Source organism: Ammospiza nelsoni, chromosome 2, assembly GCF_027579445.1.
Source record: "Ammospiza nelsoni isolate bAmmNel1 chromosome 2, bAmmNel1.pri, whole genome shotgun sequence".
Lineage (NCBI taxonomy): Eukaryota > Metazoa > Chordata > Aves > Passeriformes > Passerellidae > Ammospiza > Ammospiza nelsoni.
The window spans coordinates 89672530-89695114 of record NC_080634.1 but is presented as its reverse complement, the minus strand read 5'-3'; the positions used below and the strand labels follow the sequence as shown (position 1 = coordinate 89695114).

The 22585-nt window shown below is 38.9% G+C and overlaps 1 protein-coding gene and 1 non-coding gene across 3 annotated transcripts; both read left to right on the top strand.

The window, feature by feature from the left end:
• Positions 1-15: 15 nt before the first annotated feature.
• RNF149 (ring finger protein 149) lies at positions 16-22122 on the top strand. 2 transcript variants are annotated; one of them, XM_059493520.1, is made up of 9 exons: positions 16-513; positions 7569-7819; positions 10643-10711; positions 13526-13608; positions 14076-14172; positions 14682-14711; positions 16820-17015; positions 17368-19402; positions 21533-22122. In XM_059493520.1, exons 1-8 carry the CDS (start codon positions 48-50, stop codon positions 17424-17426), a joined length of 1251 nt encoding a protein of 416 aa, XP_059349503.1. In that variant the 5' UTR covers positions 16-47; the 3' UTR covers positions 17427-19402; positions 21533-22122. The 2 variants fall into 2 exon arrangements, with proteins under 2 accessions (XP_059349503.1, XP_059349504.1); XM_059493521.1 differs by lacking the exon at positions 14682-14711 and having other exon boundaries at positions 17-513.
• LOC132070433 (small nucleolar RNA SNORD89) lies at positions 19711-19823 on the top strand. Its single transcript, XR_009417996.1, has one exon. It is a non-coding gene; the product is annotated as a small nucleolar RNA SNORD89 (small nucleolar RNA).
• Positions 22123-22585: the final 463 nt, after the last annotated feature.

Here is a 22585-nt window from a genome sequence, read left to right as displayed (position 1 = left end):
AGCGACCTGCGCACGCTTCTCCTGTCCGCGGCGGGGGCGGCCGGGCCATGGTGCGTCGCGCCCGGCTGGCGCTGGTGGCGGCGGCGCTGGTGGCGCTGGGGGTGCCGCCGCCGCCGTGCGCGGGCGCCCGGGCGCTGGAGTGGTACACGGCGTGGGTGAGCACGGCCTACGTGGAGCCGCTCAGCAACCGCACGGTGCACGGCAGCACGGAGAGCGGCCGCTACGGGGACAGCTCGCCCAAGGAGAGCGCTCGGGGCCATGTGGGCATTCCCCGCGGCGCCTCGCCCCGCCACATGGAGGGCTGCGCCCCCGACACCGACTACGACGTGCCGCTGCCTCCCGGTGGCCGCGGGACCCCCGAGGGCGACCCACCGACCTGGATCGCCCTGGTGGCCCGCGGCGGCTGCACTTTCAAGGACAAGGTCACCAACGCGGCGCGGAAGCGGGCGGCCGCTGTGGTCATCTACAACGAGGCCCGGTTCGGCAACAGCACCGTCTCCATGTCCCACCTGGGTGAGCTCCCCGCGCCCGCCGAGGGGTCCGGGGGATCGCTTTGTCTAACGCCGGCCCGCATCGCTGATGCGGCTCTGCGCGGTGAGGAGTGGGGATGTAGGGAGGCAGAAATCCCTGTAAAAATGGTACAGAAAACCGGGATTTTGTTTTCTCTTTCTGTAAGCCACGCTAGGGAAAAAGCCGGGACCGTCTTCTGTCTCCCAAGTTACGGGCCGGTGTCAGGGAGGAAATGCGGCACAGCCATCGGGACCGGCAGCCGTGTGGCACACTGGGGTGGGAGGCTTGGATTTCCTTTAGCGGCACCTTCTTGCCTGGTACCCTCTGGCAGAATGGCTCCAGCCGTCACAGGTAGGCCGCTTTCTGCAGGCCGTGTGGAAACGCAGCAGATATCCCGGAGATGCCTTCAGGTGCTTTTGAAGGTACAGCTGTAGCTATTTGAAGATAGCTTTAGAACAGGCTTTGTTGTATTAGCCTCATCGTCCTCTCCTGCGCAGGTCTGTTGCGAGTGAGAGCGGTAAGCATCAGGTAATCCTTAAACGCTCGCAAATGCATTAGGAAAACTGAATCCTGGAGAAGGATGTTGGCTTGTCTCAGCGTACCACTGCTGCTGTGTAGCCTGCAGAAAGGTTCTGTGATTTTTGCTGAGATAGGAATCCAGATGTTTTGTCACCACAGTCCCCGCTTGGGCTATGACACAAAAGACTTGCTGAGTTTTTATGGTTATGACAATATTAAATGCTTAAATCAAGAGGTGAAAAAAGCCTCAAAACTTGGCAGTTAAATCTATTTGCTTTTGTAGATTTTTGAAAAACTAGGAGGTCCTCAGAGGAGGATGTGAAGACAAGGCAAACTAAGTAAAAAATTCTGTCAATATGTGCTCCACATGGTTTTGCTACAATGAGTTTATTAGTGCCCGGGCTCTCATTGCTAGTTGTGAGGAAGGGAAGGGCCAGGGACTTGGGTGAAGTAAAGCCATAATGTGATTCTAAAGGAAACAAACTTATTTTCCTAGTGTAGTAAGCTGAAAATCTCAGCTAGGGAGCTGTTGCTGTATTGCACGTGTGATTTATCTATTGGAAAACACATCTCTCCTCTTGGGATACCCAGTGGCACCAATTCGGGGGTTGGAATCATGATTATTGTTCTTAGCCTGCTGCTTGCTTGAGATCAGCCTGGCCCATTTCGTATTCTTAGTTCACTGTAAACGTGGAGGTGAGATGCTAGATAAAATGAACCTTTGGTTTTGATCCTAGGTGATGATTAAGATACTTTGTTGTGTAATACTGCTTTCATCTGAAACAGTTTCTTTTTGTGTTTTCACCCTGTATTGGCCGATCAGTACAAATTTTTTTCTCATTCTTCTCTATTCCCCATTGTAACATCTCATAAATATTATTTGCTCTTTTGTTTAATTTTTTTCTGCTTCTCCCATTTTGCTTATTTTACAATTTTAAAAAAAATTCCCTTTTCTGCTGTCATCTTTGTGCTACAGAAGACCTTCTTGGGCTTAATACTCAGTTTTGGACTTCACAGTGCAATTACGTCTGCCAGTGGTGTAAAGAGAAGTGCTCTCTGACTGCTTGTTGGGTTTTTTTTTCCTTGAATTGGCAGAATGGTGCTGATGAAAGTTCCACCTATGTAGAGAGTGTGATCTAGAATAGTGCAATGTACAATAATTTAGTATAGTACAAATGTACAATAATACATTTGTATTTATACTGACTTCATAAATGCAGGTTTGACCTTAGGATTGTTTGAATGGGATTATGATATATCGCAATATAATTACGAGCTGTAATGTAGTCATTAATGCTTGTTTCATGGTTGACACTTTCAAACATGCAAATGTTTAAACACTTTCAGTGCACTTTGGGAATAAAGGGAAGAGGTGCTGTTGGTGTTTTAAGTCTTAGGTTATTTGAAGGGAGATGATGGAATGGTCTATGGAAGACTGGCAGGCAAGATTGTGTGAAGTAAAGCTATAGTTAACAGGATCTACATTTTCATTTCTGTGAAGGGATTTGTGAACTGGCACATAAGGAAGCAAGCTTTCCTTCTGGGAGGAGTGCTGAGGATAAATACTCTGGGAAATCTGCAGTGCAGTTACCAAGGAGTGGAGTTACATGCATAAGTAAAATCCGCTTAATGCGTTTGCAATTAGTGGCGCTGAAAATGATGTGAGATGGAACAGTGGTTATGGCTGGTAGACATGCAGCCCAAATTATGTGAAGGTGATAGCTTTTGTGATCTCAGTGCCATCTTTTCGTTCTCCTCCTGGAAAACCCGCACTTTGAATTTTCTGGGACGTATGTGATACATGCGTGCTATTTTTTGGTTGTCTTTTGGTGTTTTTAGGCATGTTTCACCCTGAGTAAAAAGAAAGGTTTTTGATTAGGTGAAGAAATTATTTCTTATAGCTAGTGTCAAAGGGTTTAAAAAAGGACAAATGTTCCAAATAATCTGTATTTTTCCCCTTGTAATCTTCATGAGTGCAGTGAGTGAGGATGCTAACTAAAGTTTTGGAATAAGAGAGTTGAGAATTTCAATGTGTAGCCTTGAAATCCTGCCCCTTCTTCCAAAAGAAAGTTCTGCAAATGTGACTCTACTGATGCATCTCATTTCAAGCCTTTGCTCTCTGTCCAAATTATTGTTCAAAATGCTGGATGACTCCTCTCCTTGAGGAAAGTAATAGTGACACAATTTCATGTGTGGCTGAGAAGATTTTTCCATTGAAAATCTCTCATTTTACCCAAATTACTTGAGCAGTTGTACTTCATTTACTGAATCTGAACTACATAAATTCAGACTTCAGTTTTACAGACTTGGCAGGCAGTCTTAACCCTGTTCATTTTTGGTGATGATGGTGAACTTAATACAATACAGAAGCTTCAAATTGCTTTCCAAAGCATAAATAAATATTGCACCTAAATATTAGCTGGGAGTGGGTTGGAGAGGAATCTGGAGAGGCAAAGTGTGGAGTGTTGTAGAGACCAGACTAAGGCGAGCCAGAAGCTCAGTTCTGGTTCAGAAGTTAGGGGGAGCAGAGGTATATTGCAATGGAAAGAAAGCAGGGTCTTCTGGCTCTGTAGTTTTCCTGTTATACTTCATGCTGGGCACCCAACCATCTCTGTGTCCCCCCCAAGCTAGGAATTGGTGGTCCTGACCAGAACATGTTACCTTATTGTATGGAATGAAATGAGGTTTTGCTTGACATGCAGGGATGGGAGGCAGTGGCTGTAATAGTTTGAGGTAGGTCTGGATTAGGACTTGAATTCATGGTTTGTGGATTTAAGGGAAGCTTGGGACTTAATTTGAGTGTATGACTGGCTACATAATGAAAATGGTCTTTGATTTGCCAACATACATCCAACTAGTTCTTTCCTCCATTATCATGTTTTTTTTAATGCACATGTATTGGACAAAACAGATGTAAATTACCTTGTGCTCGTGATTCTGTAAGTCCTTGGCATCTCCAAAGCAGCAGAGTCAGAGTTATTTTGGCATGTAGTTCAACTCTTTGTTACACTGCTTGCGGCACTACGCAGGATTCTCAACTGGTGCATAATCTCTGTGTTACTGCTGTTTTCTGCTGAAAGTTTCTGGTACTGGAACTGCTGAAAGGACAGTGGCTAACTTTAGTAACACATGACTGTATGATGTTAAGCTAGTAATGCTGTTCTGAAGAAGCAGGAGTAACTGCTTATATCTGTCTTGTAGGTAAAATGCATATGTGTTGGAGCTCAGGTGGAAAGAGTATGTGTACCAGTGGTTAAAAATCCTCCTTGAGGCAGGTGAAAATACAACATGAACCAGGGATTAGGTGAGATGAGTTTGGGGGAGATGGTTAAGACAAAGCTTGTTATGAGATTGTTAAGAGTACTGTTAGCATTTGTTTGGAACAGGGGCTAAAAAGAGTATTTGGTGTTAGTTGTGGCAGTATTAGTAGAGTGCCTATGTTTAAATAAAGCAATGGACTGACCTTAAACATTTTTACTAAGATGGTGGAACTCTGGGAGCTTTCTGACATTGCTCAGGAGGACAAAAAGAAGGGTGTGTCTGTGATCAGTTTCCGGATGACAGAAAACTATTTTCTTCATCTCTAAGCATGAATGGGAATAAATGTAGTTTGGTGTGCCTGCAATAAGCATCTGTACCTGTCCTACTACTTCCTCATCAGTAGAGTTCTGGTTTTCTTTTGCAAGAAAATACTGGGAGTCATAGCAGTAAAACTGTCTGCAATGGCAGGAAACATACCTTCATCTTCAGACTTCCAAATTTGCCCATTTTTGCAAGTATCCCAAGGATCTGCCAGCCCTGATAATGTTAAAAAGCACAGACCAAATTTTAAGTGGACCAAATTTCACTGAAGCATCAATCAAATCTAGAAAAAAATTTTTTACTCTAGCAGAGTAAAGATGTGATTATTTATTGTAAAACTAGGAGGTTATAGAAAGGCAAAGCCAATACAACATGCTTTGAGTAAAGGCATATATGTGACACTTGAAGTTTTCTTTATAAATGTGATTTGAGGTGTCTGAGTTGTGTGGCAGTTAAAGAAGTTGATGGAATGACTCACCATCATTTCAGTCTTCGAATAATGAGTTTCAGAACAGCAGGCTAAAATTAGCAAGGAATGAGTTAAAACCCTTAGTGTTACAGGCTGCTCAGGGCAACTGCTTCTCTGGGACTGCTCTTGTTCCTTTTGTAATCATGGATTGCAATTATTCTTCTCTTCTTCCCCTTCTGTCTCATGACCTTCAAGGCTTCTGTGTTTAGTTGCATGCATTTTATATGGCAGGTTCATCACCAAATCTTTAAAACTGTTAAAATACTTTTAATGGGTATTTATTTTAAAATATTAATTTGAAAAGTGGAAGGTTCACACTGTCTAGCAGCCATTGTGCAAAAGTAGCCTGACTTTCATTTCAAGGAAATAACTGTCTGATAGTTGGGCATTCTGGTGACAAAGCAGAGAAGGACTATACTTCTTGTTGTGGGGATTTTTAAATACTTCATCATTAGAAATAGTGCAGAGAATGAAGTGCAAGATTAAACTGATTTAAGATTTCAGGACGGAGGTGGGAATTTACTGATTAAAAATCCAGGCTGCCTCTAATCTTGAAATTTCCTTTTTTTCCTTAAGCTTGGATGAAACCACATAAATCTTTCCAACACATTGCTACTGTTCCCTGGCCATCCTTAGGCACCCCTCCTGTTATTTGTAACTCTTAAAATTGATGAAGGACAGGGGACCTAATTTCTTGATTTAGGAATGGAGATAGCAGTTCTTAGCAATGTAAGATAAATTCCCATTTTCATATGTTTTTCTCTTGCTAACTCCTTGTGGAGTTGTGCAGGGTCAGAGAGCAGAGAGTGTTTCACACTCCTCTCTGAGTTTCATGAGGCTCTCCGTTAGTGCTTTTGGTGTAACTGTAACTCTGTTAGGAAAAAACCCACTTTTTTGCTGGGTCTGGATCTGGCAGACACAGGTGTAATGGTTCTGGGATGGTTGTGTGAAGGTGAAGTTGAGAAGGGAGATTTCTTCAGCTAATGCCTGGAACCTTTAGTTTTCATCCAGACCTAACTATATATGCCTTATGGGGGGAAGAGTTCTACATACACAAGTGAAACTTCTGCAAACTTCTTGGTAGCAGAGTGGCCAGACTGAAAAGCTGTCACAGCCTGACAGCTTTTTTCCTTCCTCAAATAAATGAATTTGGTTTAAATAGTTCACGCAAATAACTTTGTCTTAGTAGGCAGAGGTGGCTGAGGCCAGAATGCAGCTTTGAGTTTTGAAAATCCCCATTTGATGTGATGCTATAAATAAGGAAGCCATTTCTTCTGGCATAGCTTCTCTGTAAGGAATCTAACACAGCCAGAAGGAAAAAAGGCTTTAACCTTCATGGGGAGGTTTTGTTGCAGGTAGGTAGTCTTTTGTGAATCTAGAAAAGGTAGCTGTAACATTACAGCTTTAGATTTTCAGCTAGGAAAACCCCTCTTTATTTCTTCCTTTCTCTCTGAATCAAGACTAGTCTCACTTTTTCTCAGAGGTAGGAGAGCAAAGTATGAAGCTGTGACTTACCAAGGTGGCAGCAGTGTTGGTACACACAAAGAACTATTCAAATAGAAATAGAACAGTGAAAATGTGACACTTTTAATAGGTACATTTGTTTGTAATTTGTTTTGTCATACTTGGGCTAGCTATTTCTGAGAATACTGGGTATTTTTTTTCTTCCAGAAAAAAAAATGGAATAAAACACTAGTCACAGAGGCCTTTGGATTTTGCTAGTTGGTCTTGGTAGTATCTTACTAATTTTGGTGGCAGTGTGTTGCCTAAAGGTTTTGGGTATTTTTTTTTTTTTTCTTTCATATGAATTGAGAGCTCTAGACTTCTAATAAATTAGAAAAATCCTTTTGTTCGCTGCCCCCAAAAAAGTCACAAAGTATTTCTTGAGAAGTCCTTGTCATGAAGTCTCATTACATTTTGAATATTTAGTATTAAAGAATCTGTAAGTATTTCAATGTTTAAAATGATTTCTTATTCAATTTATTATTCAATATATGAATATTTTTCTCTTTTGTTTATATATCCAGTGTAATTGGGCTATAGATTCAGATTCAAACTAAATTAAAGTGTCTCACTGTGATGCTCACATACTGTCTCCATCTGCAACTAAAATTCCCACTCTGACAAATGAAAGACCAGCTGTTCCTGAGCTGCAAGCTAGAACTGAAGCTGCTTTGAGATGGCTTGTGTGTGACTCGTGTGGTTTTTTGCATGGTTCCACATCTTACCTCGCTGTGGAATGATGACTATAGGCCTTGAATAGTTAAGATGCATCTGTTGAGCTTCATCTTGTGTTTGAGAGTTTTTGAAAGTAAATAAAGGATTCTTTATCAATAAACTTTCTATCAGTTCTGCTATAAGCACAGGAGGCTTTCCTATAACTTTTCTTGCTGATCTTAACTGAAGAGGCCAAATTACCCTCAAGCAAGAACACCTACATTTTTACTGTGACTACTGACATTTTTTCTCTTTTTATTCCCTCCCACAGGAACAGGAAATACAGTGGTGATAATGGTTGGCTATCCAAAAGGAATAGAGATACTGGAGCCAGTCCGAAGAGGGATTCCAGTGACAATGAGCATTGTTGTTGGCACACGACATGTGCAGGAATACATTAGTGGGCAGTCAGTTGTGTTTGTAGCCATTGCCTTCATCACCATGATGATTATATCCCTTGCCTGGCTCATCTTTTACTACATACAGCGTTTCCTCTATACGGGATCACAGTTTGGAAACCAGGTAAATGGAGCTAATGGCACTTAAGAGTATTTACCTCCTCCTTGTGTCAAATCAGTTGCCTAACTCTGATTGTTTATTGGAGTGTTCTTGAAGATCTGTGCCTTCTTCCTATTTTGCTAACTGTGAATGCTGCTCAGCAACAGTCAGTAAGGCTAATAAGCACTATGCTAATTGGCATCACAAGTTTGACTAGTTATAATTATTAGATGCTCATATGAAGTAATGAGAAATACATTTAGCCACTTGTCAACAACAGCTTCTTATGTGATCTGTCACCTAACTGAACTTCCTTCCTTTTGGCATGAAAAGTTATTTTCATTCTTCTGTAATTTTCATTTTGAAAGTACTAACTTCACTAACCAGACTTTTTTAATGGAAGGAGACCATGGTAAGTTTTTCTTTTTTAATTTTCTTATAAAACCCACAAGTTCTTCAGGGTAGAATTTTTAGTTCTAAAGTTTTCATAAAACTACTTTTGGTACTTGTAATTCTACAGCTCCACTGTAGAGTTATTGAATTACAGCAGCCTAGAAGGTGTATGTGTGGTGAGATTCGGCTCTCTTGGGCTACTCAAGGTACTGAGAACAGTGAGAGTACTGAGGACATTTGGAAGGAGTAATTCTGCTCCTTATTTGCCCTTCTCACATTTCTGTACTTAGAAGAAAAAAAAAGCCAGCTTTACTTTTTTCCCTGAGGAAAGTACTTCATCATAGAACCGCTTAGGCTGGAAGGGACATTTGGACTCCTACAATCAAGAGAGCAACTTATATGGAGTTGTTGAGGATGCAAATCCATCTGAATTTTGGAAATACCTTAGACTGGTACTTACCTCTGCTTTTCAGCTACTGCAGATAGGTTCCTCCATGATCAGCAGTTCTACCGTTTGCAGTTTTTTTTTTTTTTAGCCTCAGTTCAGGAAAAAATATTGCTTCAACTAGTGCTTAGCATGTGGACTTCTCCTGCCTTTTCCTTGATGATGTAAATTCTAGCTTTGGGGGAGGAAGGAAGGGATTTTTGTTCACTTTCATAAGTCTGAACTCTGTTTAGGACTTAGAGGACTCTTCTAGGAAAATACTTAATTTCTCTTTTCAATAACTGAGGATAACACACAGGGCTTCTGTATTGGTTAACCTTGTGGTCTCCCTGAAATTTTGGTTTCCTAGAGTCTTTTTTACTAAGCTTTAAATCTTAGCATTTACTTTCTGACAATACTTTTGGGAAAAGAAAATTTTTGAGAAGCATTTATAGAAAAGGGATGCGTTTCTGTGTTGTAATAGTTGCTTGGTGAAGAAAGTTGCTTCTTCCTGTTGCCTTTTAAATAGTTCACACAGAGGAAACTTCGTGTGCTTTATGAAGCATCATATTGTGTACTTTAGTTTTAAGGATGTGAATGTGATGTTTCTAAGAAACTTGTGCTACAGACTCTTAATAGAATTTTGCTATTGTCATCCAAATGCCAGTAGATTTTGCCAGTGCTTGTCATCTGAATGCCTCTTAAACAAATGAATCTGTCTAGCATTAGAATGTTATGCCCTTTTCTCAATTCTTTCTCTTCTAAAATAGCCATCAAAAATAAAAATGATGCAAGGTTGGAAAGTTTTGACTATATTAGTAGAGATGTATCATTAAGAGTCTTAAAGGAATTTTGGAAACAAAAAGCCACTTTCTAACCCAAATACTGTTTTGCTTGGCTTATGGACTCAATTAAAACTAAAACTTGTGAGTTAAATATGTTGTGCTTTAAAGCAAGCTGCAGTGTAACTGCTAACTGAAGATGGGTGTCTTAAGATTTATTCTAATAGCAGTTTAGCAGTAAAATTATAGAAGGTCTTCTTGGTACTGAAGATGAAAACAGGACTGTGCAGAAAACCCTGAAGAGGTGAAACAGGCTTCTGCTGCTGGTTTCGTCCATTTGTGGGAGACCTTTCAGACTACTTATCTTTAACATCATAAAAATTTTTAAAAATCACAATTTTCAGAGCTATACATTGGTGAAATTATATATGTCATCATAATTCTTACAGAGTGCCATTGTGGGTCTGGGGTTTTTATTCCTTTGTGCTATTTCTTTACTGAGGGCTTCTGCTAGACAGGTCAGCATCTGTCAACTGGGAGTGTTTAGTTTCTCAGTTTCTTGCAGTAGCTAGCACTTTGTCTTGGATTACAGTACTGCTTTCCTATCTTGCTTCCCCTCTAAGCATAATTATACTGCATGGAAGTCCAGTATGGTGCATCACGTCTGTAAAGCCTTTCTTGTCACCTCCTTTGCATAATGTGTCCTTTGAGTGCAAAGCTTTGTCCAGTGCAGGAGACAGTGTTTAACTGAGTGGAAGTATTAATAGCTACAAGCAGCCTTTTGACTTGGTGGTCAGCTGTAGGCTGCCTGGCAGGATTCCACCTTCTCCCAGGCTGCTGCAAAACGCACGGTGTGCTTGCTCATGGGCTTGCCTAACTGGAAGGTCTGGTTATATGGCTGTTGCTACAGCTCTGCTTGCCTCTGAAGCCTGCACGGGTTTGAGCTTTGCTGTGTGGGAAGGGCCTTAGTGCCGGCAGGGCAGTCGGGGTGCGGGACCGTGACCGCCGGTGTGCTCGGCTAACCCCGCACGGCTGGGGCTGCTCCCGCCAGCAGGGCGCTTGCACAGCCTCTGGGGTGCAGCTTACTGCTGCCTGCAAGTGTTTTATAAACTAGTTCATCGCCCAGAGATCAATTCAGTTTTTTAGATGCATTTAGAAGACTCAGTAATCCACCTGGAAAGTATTTAAAAACTTGGAAATATAATTCCTGAAACTAGTCTATACTAACACTTAAAATCTTATTTCAAGGGACATAGAAAAGAAACCAAGAGAGCCATCAGCCAGCTTCAGCTGCATACAGTGAAACGTGGAGAAAAGGTAATTTGGTGTCTCTGGTTATTGCTGTAAGTTTTAAAAATGGTTGTAATGTTTTCAAAGAATTTAAACTAAAATTACCACAACGTAATTGCACTGTGACATACAATTCTAGGCTTATGCCAGGGCCTATGCTTAAAAGGCAGAATTTAAAATGAAGGAGTCAAATTTGAACTACTTATGAAATTAAGGCTACTTTGTTGCAAATAATATCTGGTCATCCAGAATGATAGGGGACTGGTACTGTAGAGATGAGGAAACATTTGTTATCTTTTCAGCACTTGAAAACATCAACAAGTGGATTGCAAAATACTTCCTCACAGTTCTTAGAGCTGATGTAATGTTCTGTGTTCTTAAAAGAACATTCATCACCTTATTGATCAGAAGGCCGTAAAAATATAAAAAGCTTTTAAAAATAAAACACATGTTTCATCTTTTGACATATAATATGTTAAGGAGCTGTGTAGGCTTAACCTGAAGCAGAAATTTTTAAAAATATATTTCTATGTTATGAAATATAGCTAATCTAAAAATTAAAGCAGTTTTCAGGAAGTTGGCTTTGACAGCATATGGCCTTAACTCAGCTGTATTAGAATAACTGAAGTAGAAAAGCCAACATTTTGAAAGAAAATATTTTAGTTGGAGTTTCAGGAGTGCTGATCCTAGATGCAAAATTAGCTTCTGACTAGATTTCTGCTGCTACATAGGAATTTATTCCCCCTCAGCCCTTGTTTTACTTGATGAGTTTTTATTTAAGGACTGATTTATTTGGAGATGAAAAACAAGGATTAGGTTATTTTTAAGTCTATGAATAAAATCAAAGTGAGAAAGGACATTGATATGTAAAAACTTTAAAAGAAGGAGTCTAGCAGAAGCTGTTCTGTTCAGGTCATGTGCTACAGAGGATATGTCCTTCATTTAGTAAATCAGTTTTGAAACTTAAAAAAATGTAAAAGGATCTTTGAACTTCCTTGCCTTTTCTTTCTATGCTTTCAACATGCTTAAATAGTTTTACAAATATTTCTTACTTTTTACTAGATTATTTTTTGATGGAGTTTAGCATATATTTCAAGCTGTGAACAGAGGGATATTCATACTTCAATTCATACAATAGTGACGTTAGAGATCAAGAAAGACAGAATTGAGCCCAAACTTGTGTAAAGCACTATCAAAGCACAATGTCAGCATAGGAAGAAAGGGACATAGAAGGGTCATGATGTATGTTAAAAACCACACAGAAGATGTTAAGAGCTTTTAAAATTGATATTCAGTAAGATCCTCCAAATAAGATTTGTATTGTGTGATTTTTGCATTATACAGGGAGTTCCTTCCAATAAATAGAGCCTTGACTAAAGTAAATAAAATGGGGGAATTTGTTGTTACACCTTATGCTGATTATTCCTATGAGTGCCACATTCATTAAGAAGAGTAGAATGAGATAAGGTTAGAATCTCTGTGTTAAAATAGAGCTTTTGTGTGTGGTAGATCTCATTAATTTGAATGATTTGAAATCAACCTGCTATCAGCAAATTTATGTGACTTACTGATGCAGAGGTATTTTCGTGAACTAGTATAAATTTGTCTGGACATTTGTCCTGTCTTACTCTGTAAATGTACATTTTTTCTTTAAATATTTCCTTTCAGACATTTAATAAGAGTCTGTTTCTTTTGTTGTGATGCAGTACAGTTATCCCCACTTGAGGTTGAGATATTTAACTAAAAATAGGTCATATATTAAAAGTGTATTTACTATCATGTAGATTTTTCCTGAGAAGCTTATGGGATTATTGTAAAATGGACACTCATTTGAGTATGTGCTACATATGGTGTGCTTGGATTTTGCCTCTTGTACAGAATGAAAGATAACTTGTTATAGAATAAGCACTTAACTTTGCTTACATAAAAAAAAAAGTCTTAATGTGATTTATTTGGGAATTTAAGGAATTAATTGTGTAAATTGATAGTGTGCAAAGGAGGGAAATATTTGCCTTGAACTTTAAAGTTTCCTTGCAGAACTAATTAGTTTAAATGTTTGTGTTGAAACTGAAGTACTTTAGTAAGTTGTAAATCAAAAATACTAATTTTTTGGGGGATGAAAGCAGAGGAGTTTTTCCACTGTCTGTTCTTCTAATACTTAGAATTTATGCAGCCCAATTAAAATTGGATTAGTTTTCTTGTATTTGGAGCTATCCATCATATTTACACTGCAACTCTAAGCATGGCTTCAAGAAGACAGTGAGACCTGTTAGAAAAGATATTTAACCCTTAGATAAAAGTAGAAGTGGGGAAATTATGTTCTGTCTAGTGTGAACTTGGAGGAAGATTTTAAACCCAAATTGCATACTTGTGTTCGCTTCTGGCTATGAAGGAATATGTGCTAGGATGTGGTAGAAGAGGTTTGTGGGATTCAACCCCCAAAATCTTTTCCTGCTCTTGGAAATCTTTGGGGACTGCTAATTCAGGATTAGGTTGCACACTTTGATTTGTGCTGATCTCTTAAAGTGTTTTCATCTTATAGCAACCTTCAATTGAAACATTCCTGTGCTGCCATGAACAAAGCCAGTGTGTGAGACTTATTGAGTTACTTAGGAGGCTATGTATAGTTATTTAAATTAGAAAATCTGGGTTTGGCTGCTTATAGTATTTGATAACTTGATCAAATCACCTCTTGATAGAATCTCAAATTAAATGAGGTAGATTTTTTTTTATTAGCTATACCCTTTGATATATTTTGCATTCTTTGAAGCTAGCTATTACATAAAGCTTGTTCTGTAATGAGTGTGAATGTTATACACTTAAATGTGTTGTCATATTTAGGGTTTAGATGTTGATGTGGAAAACTGTGCTGTGTGTATTGAGAACTACAAACTGAAGGACACTGTCCGAATTCTGCCATGCAAGTAAGTTGTCATAGTTATTCTTTACTCTTTAGCATGTTTTTCTGAAGAAATGGGATGAATTTCCTATAAATTCTTCTGAACCTCTGGTGCCAGAGCTGAAGCTGCAATTTATATGGCCTGTTAAACGTTGAAGGGCACTGTGAGACCTTGTAGCACTTCATATGTATGTGGGGACAAGGGAGCAGTTGGGATAACTGTAGGAGTGAAGTAGAGCTTGCTTAAATTAGAGCTGCACACTGTTGAACTGATACCTGCATGGTGTCTTTGTGGTTATTAGCATCTCCTCTTCAGAAAGCTGGCATGAACCAAAGGTTTCCAGAAACATGTCTGTACTAGTAAATTGAGCAGCAGCTAATTGTCAAGATTATAAAGGAAAGGTTTATTTTTAATGTGTTAACTTGCCCACTGTTTGAAGGAGGGATGTGTGGCTTTCATGATAAGTTCTAAAGAGCATTTCTTTTCTTTAGGCACATCTTCCATAGAACATGCATTGATCCTTGGCTTTTGGACCACCGAACGTGTCCAATGTGTAAACTTGATGTTATCAAAGCTCTGGGATACTGGGTATGTTGCACACTACTTTAATCTTCAAAGTAGAAGTACCGTCTAGGAAGCAAACTTCATGTAACTGTTCAGAATGAGAGCAGCTGTTATTTGACAAGACTTGAGAAGCTGGGCAAAGATGCAAAGAGTAATTGAATGAGAACCAGAAAATAAGGGAATTTTATGGGCAAGAGCTTAAATATATTGAGCAGCTTATGAGTCTTCTTTGATAACCAGTATTTTCTATCTCCAGCTGATGATGTTAAGGAATTTGAAGCAGAGGTGATGCTGTTTGCTAAGGCTGCAAAAATATAACTGAATTAAATAAATCTAGAACATATATTTGATGTTGTTGAGAATGTGATTCAGAGGCAGAAGTTATAGTTTTTCTACATAGAATGTTTGTATACTTCCACATATGCCCCATGATTTATCCCTGTAAATGAGCTGGTACTTAAAACCTTCCTAAAGACATTCACCAGTAATTGGTTAAGTAGAGAAAATGATGTGCTCTCATTTCTTTCTGACAGCACCAGAAAAGAGAGATGAAGACACATGCGGTAGGTTACTCAGTCACTGTTGATAAATAGTCTTGAGTTCCACTAAAATGCTATAGGCAAGAATATACCTCTCTTATCTCCTACTGATCTACAGAGATCTCTAGAAAACAGAGATGGCTTTTTGGTTTCAGGGCCTTTCCTTTCATACACTAGGTCTGTGTTTTGACTACCTTTTCTCTTCATTGCAGAGACTTACCAGATCTGTGGAAGAATGTTAGGAGTTACTATTTTATTTTGGTAAATGGGGCTAATACTCTTGCTATGTAATATGTATATACCAGATTTTGATGCTTCTGTGAGTTAAGTCAAACTTTACCTGGGAGTTGCAATCTCGTTGTCATGTGGAATAGCTATTGCTACTTTAAGATTGTTATATTAGCAGCTTGGTTTCTGCCCACATTGAATTCTTGGGGTTGATGTATCTTGTGTTATATGCAGAAGGACTTATCTTTTTGAATACAGGCTGGAAACTGAAATACTGACACCTTCAGAATAATTATATTCCCTGAATTTGTGCTGTTGCAGAGGATACTGGTACTAAGCCCAACCAGGAGCAGTAATAACTCCTCTGCTTTTTGGCTAAAATGATTTTTGGAAAGCAGATTGAATGGGATTATGTTAAATAGAGAATCCAGTTCATTTTTCTAATGAAATGAGGCAAATGGATCCTGTGTTTGCATCAGTTGTTCAAGTCTCACTGAAGCTAATAATGTGGGAAACCATTCAGGAATTTTCTTTGAGCTTAGTTTTCAGTTTGATCCAGGTTGCACAGTCTAGTCTGTGGAGCGATTGCCTGAATTTTTTACTGATGTGAAGAAAAGAAGTGCAAAGAGCAAGGCAGCTTCTCTCAGCACTGCGCTCTGAACCTACAGAAAAGAATGTGCAGCCTTACAGAAATATACTAAACCTTCTGCAGAGAGGCTCAAGGCTCAGTTCAGTTATGGACAACAAATACTTCAGATGCTTTCACATTTTTAAAGGCTTGAAGTAGAAAAAAGTCACTAAGTCCTATGATGTGGCTTTTGTAAAGAGCAGACTTCACTGATGTAGTTCTTCATTATGCTATTTTTTATGAGAGAAAGAACTGCATTTCAGCATGTCTGACTGATTTTGTAGAGCATTACTTAATTTTGTAGTTTCAGTTCTTATTTAACTGTTTAAGTTTTGGAAACTAAATCATTAATGCCCCCTCCCGTCTGCAAATGTAAAGATTGTGTTCAATTGTATCATGTCTGTAGCTCATTAAAATTCAGTATGTTTTAAATTATGCTGATTTGATGCTAAAGAAAGAATCAGCCCAGAATTTCCTAAATTTTAAGATGGGCCTTTGCTAGTTGTTTGAAGAAGGAAAAAATACTTGCTAATAAGCAAAAAGAATAGCTATTTAAACTGCAATATAATTGCTTATGTATAATTAACATCAGTATATCTATGGCAATGAAGGTAGTCTGTTTAATTGTAGAAACAGAACTGTATGTATAGAACTTTGATCCATTCTGAAAATTAATTCAGAGGTTGTATAGCTTGTGCTATACTATAGGTGAAATAGATCCCTTTGCCTGTGATGCAGATGTTGCATTCCTGTAAAGTGACAAGCCAGTGTTTTTGGAACAGACCTAAAGTTAGGTTGGAGATAGAGGAGGACAGAATTTGGTTCTGATGTAAATGTTTGTTCAACCTAGTAAAAAAAAAAAAAACCTGGCCAAGTACTATAGTGAAAAAACAGGTCTTGGAGACTTCTGCAAACTTAAAGAATCAATAGGTTTCCTTGGTGGGGACTTTGTATGTGCTGAGCCTGCTCCTAGCCTTCAGCAATACTGTTGCTACAGTGTTGAAGTAATCCATCCAAAAGGCTGACTGTGTGGACTTTTCCTGTTTCTGCTCTTGGCATTGTGGTGGCTTTGGAGAAATGACTTCTCTTTTGGTTGGCTTTCCTTCTTGCAGTCAGACAATAACCTTGAAAGTGGACAATATCAACACTATTCCCAGGAGTGCACATGTAATAGCTAAAAAATGGTCTTTTTTCCAATAAGGTGAGGTTACAAAAGGTGACACGGAGAAGTCTGATGGTAGGCATAAGTGACAGTTAAATATGTTTACTTTTGAAGGGGGACCCTGAAGATGTACTTGAAGTTCCAATACCTGAATCCATAAGTGGCAGCGTTTCAGTCGGAAGTCTGAGTATTGCTTTGCAAGATGATGACAGAAACGAAGGGAGTGAATTGTCAGCTTCCTCCACCAATGAGTCTGTATTGCAGTGTACCAGCTTAAAAGAGGATGCAGGGGAAACCACAGCATTGCTTGGTAAGTAATGCAGTGTTTCACTGCACAAATCTTAGCACTAGGCATTGCGTTAGAAGCCCTTCTCTAGCTGGTGTGAGCAGTTAGTACTGCAGTGCAGAGCAGACTGAGTGGTGTCTCTGGTCCTCAAAAAATACAAGCAGATTTTCAAGGAACTCTGTCAAGCAGCAAATAACTGGACTTAGGGGAAAGAAAGATGTAAGCAGTGTCTTGAGAGGATTACCCAGAGAATCTCAAGAACCTGAGGTATATATGAGTATGAAGTTTTTAGCCAGGGTATGGATTAATGTAACAGATAAAGCATATTAAAATGGTAAAACAACAAACAATTTTTCTTTTAATTCCTGATTTCTAGATGTGGATGCCAGTAATAACCGGCATGGAGAACATCTATCTAATGGAAATTCCCACTGAACTGCTTCATGGAAGATATCTTGAATAGACTTTTGAAGAACTATTATTTTTTATTTAATTAGTATGGACTTTTGTCTAGTGAACAGAAAAAATAACAATGTAAATTATTTTACCTTTCAAACTTTTCTAGCTGGTGTTCCAAAAGGGCTAATAACTAAGAATTTTGTACACAGGAGGATTTTATAAAATCTCCTCTGGATGTCTCATCCTAAAAAGAAATGCAATAACCCTTTTTTCTGTAAGCATTGTTGCAATGTCATTGTGTTCCAGAGGGCTGTAACAAAGATGAAGACTAGGCAGTGAAAATAATGTAGACTGTGTAATGGTTAAATATTTTGGATGCACTATTTACATTCAGTATGTACACATGAAGAACACTTACAAGCTACGACTATTAAAATGTTCTGAAAGTTCTGAACTGTTGTAATTGGAGATGAATATTCTCAGAAATGACATTAACCTTGAAGAAATCAAATAACTTAATGGATATGCTGCATATCCTTTTCTTGTGATGGAAAAATTGCTGGTTGCAACATGTAACAAATACTTATTCTATCTTGTAATGTGTTCTACTCAGAGTGGATGCTGAGAAAAGGAAACCTCCATCTTGCTAGCTTTCTATACTGAATTTGGCAGTAATAGGTTGTGCTAGGTGGTCTTCACGTGCTGAGCATGTAGACATTTAGTATATGCACACTGGTTACCTCTTTCAATCTTAAAACAGAGGTAAAGGGCTAATTATGGCTAAAATATATTTATTAGTCTATTTATAAGAATTTACATAATTTCTTCTTGCTCCTGTTCCCATCCTGACCCACTTTATGTACAAATGGAAATGGTTTCTTAAGAAATACAAAGGTTGGGTTTGTTTTGCTTTTATTTTCCTTTGCATAGAGATGCTGGAATTCTCTTGTATATTCCACATTAGGAGTTTTGACTGGGTTTGCCATTAGCTTTTATTCCTTTCTTTTAGATTAGCAGTACTGTGCCTTATAGTAAAACACTTAAGGAATCTGAAGCATCTGAGAGTAAATATAAACCCTGGAATTTCCCATTATGACCTCTTATTCAAATATTTATATACTGTAAGTGGTATAAGGAATTGCTAAACTGTTTTGTAAAGAAATGTGTATATTTAAAACATTACTTAAGGGTGTTAAGTGAATTGTTTAGGATTTTAGCATTGTCATATTATAAATAATATGCTACATTCCTCAGTTTTCTTTTGTAAAGCTGTTGCTACAGATTGCTTAAAACAGTGTCTTTGACTAGACATTTGTTTTAGAGTGCATTTTGTTTTTAAAATGTATATTGGGAATGTTTTTAAGAAAATATGCAATTCTTTTTCTAACTTACATTGAGCTTCAATAGAAGCAATAACTTTTTTTTTTAATTTTAAAATGAATGTTCCAGAAATGACAGAGGGGAAGATATAATCTGAACTTCTACTTTGCAGAGCAGATGTTTCTCCCTAAATTTCCTTCAAAAAAATTCCTGTTAATGCCTACTTTAAAAAAATCTGCCTCTTCCCTGTAGGAGTATAACTTTTAGGTTTACTGGAAAACTGTCAGGTTGTAGTTTTGATGTCACCAGCAGGTGCAAGTTTTTGTGATGCCTTTATCTTACAAGAAGCACATGAGAATGGAATATGACTGACCAGCCATCTCCAAAACTGAACAAATAAATAAACAACCCACAACTAAAGCAGACAATGTGTAGGGACACTTACGTCTCCAAAAGAAGCTTATCAGCATTTCCAGAACTGCCTTTTTAACTATCTCTTCAATATTAAAACTAAGTCTTCTCCCTCTTCTTTAACACAAAACTGAACATTGATGTAGTAAATGTTGAGAGGGTTTAAATTCTAGCTCAAGGAGGAACCAAAAGAGAAGTTATCAAGAGAAGTGTTGTCAGTCTGTGGATTGTGTCTTGCTGATACCTACAGCACAGTATTCATTCTGGAGAGGAGAATTGCGGTAAGTACTTGAGCTTTTATGTAATACCTATAAAACCAAAAGCTTTTCTTAAGAATTAAATCTGAGATCTGGCAGAAAGATGGAAGAAAAGCTAAGGAACCTGCAAACTGAAGTGTGCTTATAAAATCTGGTGCATGCTGACTTAAAAAAATATCCAAGTGTGAAGACTCCTGAGGTCTGTTTCACATGCTGGCACTGCACCTGTTTCATTTCAGTCATTCACAAAAATAGTTACAGTTGTTTCAGTCAAATAGGTTTGCACATAGTTGATCTTTGGTACAGCTAAGTGTGGTGGGGCCAGCTGTGCTGCTGAGGAGTGATGACAAAAGGCCGAATTGCAGTGCCTCCAGCAAGCAGTTTGCTCTCCTTGGAAGCACAATGACAAAACTCATCCGAAGCGAATCACTAGTCTGACCTCAGTCAAAGAGCTGACATGCATTAGTAAAAAGAGAGGTGGGATGAAAGGTACAGGGCAGGAAAAAGACAATCCAGGGAGCTTAAAACAGTAGCAAGAGAAGCTTAGAATCAAGAAGCGTAGGATCTGCTGTTTCAGCTTATCTGTTATGTTGAGTAAATGGGTGTGGGCTGCTGTGGGTAAATACAGGTGCACAGACTTTGCTAATCTGGATCCCCACTATTGGATCAAACTGGTATTGCTCATTTCTAACACTTAACCTACCAAAAGCTTGTATGAAGATCAGAACTAATGAGTGATTTTTTCACCCTCTCACTCCTTTTTGTAGGGTAGGTGCCTCCTGACTTGCTTCTCTTCCATTTGGGGAAGCTATAATCTGCCTCTGCTGCTTCAGCCATATCCTGCCAGGTGTGGGAGCTGCAGCTGTGTGTGTTGTGGGCTCCTGCTGCCTCCCCCCGCCCTCATCACTTTTCCTAGCTGCACAGTTTACATAAAACATGCAGGAACTTGTCTTGAACACTTCTGTCCCTTTGTTAGATTTTGCTGTAATCAGGCAGAGTTCTGCTTATTGGAGGCATTCCTGTGGTATCATTATACAAAAATCTAAATTGCAGAGCTCACAGGAAGTCTAAAGCCCCTCAATGGTGATCCTGAATAAATCACTTGGGAAAAATCCCTAGCAGGACTAGGGGATGCTGATTTTTGTTAGTGTTGTGTTAATTGGTATGGCTTTGCTACTGTTGCTCTTTCTGTTAGGGAGAAATTTAGTGAAGTTAAGTGATTTAATTTTTTTTTTTTTTTTTTTTTTTTTACCAAGGGAGCTATGAACATGTTAAAATGAGTTGCTGTCTTAAAGAAAAAACTGGAGGCCCCTCTTTGTTTAGAAATTTTAGTTTATTAATAATAATCTACATATGAGAAACTGGAAAAAACTTGGTAGTAAATAATTGTCTAAACTGTCTTTCAGACTTGATAGCATGCAAAAATGAACCATAGACATTTCAGATCTAAAAGCATGTTCATGGTTTAATTACTTGAAGTACCAACTTAACTGGAAAGTCTGGATTTTCTTTTACTAATGACTGCTAGACTGGATTCTTCTTTGGCTCTAAGCAGCGCTTGGAGGAGATTCTTGGCATGTACTAGACAAGTTTGATAGGATAGCAGTAATTCCTTTTCCCTGCCTCTTACCCCCCACATTGCATGTGAATGTAGTCCAGTAGCCTGTTGCCAGTAATTAGGACTAGATTTTGGAGGTCTGCTGGAGGAGTTGTAGGATAATTTGCCTACAGTGGAAATGCCTTTAATCCATGCTGACTTAATAAAGTGCATACCAGTATATTCCTGCCAAAGCTGACCTGTTGGGAATTCTGGTCCTCTTTAGGTTGTAACTGGCACAGAGAAACACTATTGCACCTTTGTCAAGTGTTGCAAAGCTGTTTTTTAATTACCTATTGGCTTGGGAATGGTCATTCAGGTTTTTTGGCCATCCTGCAAGATTCCTCTACAACCAGCCTGTTGTAGTTGGACAGAGTCCAATGAGACTGTCCCCTTGGGTAAGTTGAAAAGATGCAGTTTTACAATAGGGCCATGGTGGAATTACAGTTCCTGAAATGGAGTATGATAACTTAATTTTTTTTTAACTGAATGCCTGTAAAAAATTGTAACATGTCTTTAAGACTGATCTTTACTGGATGTGCTCTTTTCTCTCACAGGTGATATGTGAAGATTTGAGAATTGGAATTGATTAAAAGTGCACAAATCAAGCTGAAGGCTTTTGGTTTTGTTCAGTATGGGTCCTGATCTCTCCTCAGATATCCTACTGTGTTGCAAAACTTAAGAAAGTTTTTAAAATAGAATGCCTTTATAATTGCATGTATTTGTGTGAAGAGTGCATTGCCTGAGACTGTCCATTATACTTCCATGGAACCTGAAGTTCCTTTTCACCATCTGAAACATGGTAATGTTACTGCATTTTTAAATGGGCATATCCTTAATTCAGAAGAGCAGAGTAAGTTTCCATCATTTTGTTAGTCTCAAGCTTAACTCCAAAACTTTGAAGCCACCTACTTCTACTATAAACATATACCTGCAGAGAACTATTTGAATTTGCTAGTCTGTAAAAACCTATTCACAGCAGTCTTTTATTGTAACCTTGAACTAATTTGGTTGCATTGTTTGGATTAAGCACTTGTCTTTTCCATTGTGTATGTACAGTTGTAAGAATGTCAAGTTATGCATTGTTGTTGTAACTTAATGGCTAAAAGCTCAAATTCCATAATAAATTATACAGACCTTTTAAAAAGCAATGTCTGATAAGGTGGAGGGTTTTGTGTTCTTTGGTACACTTAGGATATGGATCTGAAACACACCCCACTAGCACAGCACAAAACAAGAGTAACTTGGTGCTGGGTAGCTATGGGGGAGCCCCTTTTAGCATGTGGTGCTCTCCCCATGTCACCAGTACCTGGCAGGGCTGGGCTAACCCTGGCTGGCTCCTTTGTGAGGAGGGGAAAAATTGATGGAAGAACTTAAGGTAAGAAACAGTTACCAATTGCCATCACAGGCACAAGAGATGTGACTGTGAGACTGATGGAGATTACTTTGAAATGGCAATAAATTAGTTTGAGAGTAGGGTAGTAGAGGACTAAAACTACCCCTGTGTAAGCTGACACTTCTGTCTTACTTCTGTCTTCCATGGTGGCAGGATTGGGGTGGTGGAGGGGATGAACCTGTTACAGGTGATCGCTGCTGTTCCCTCCTCACCC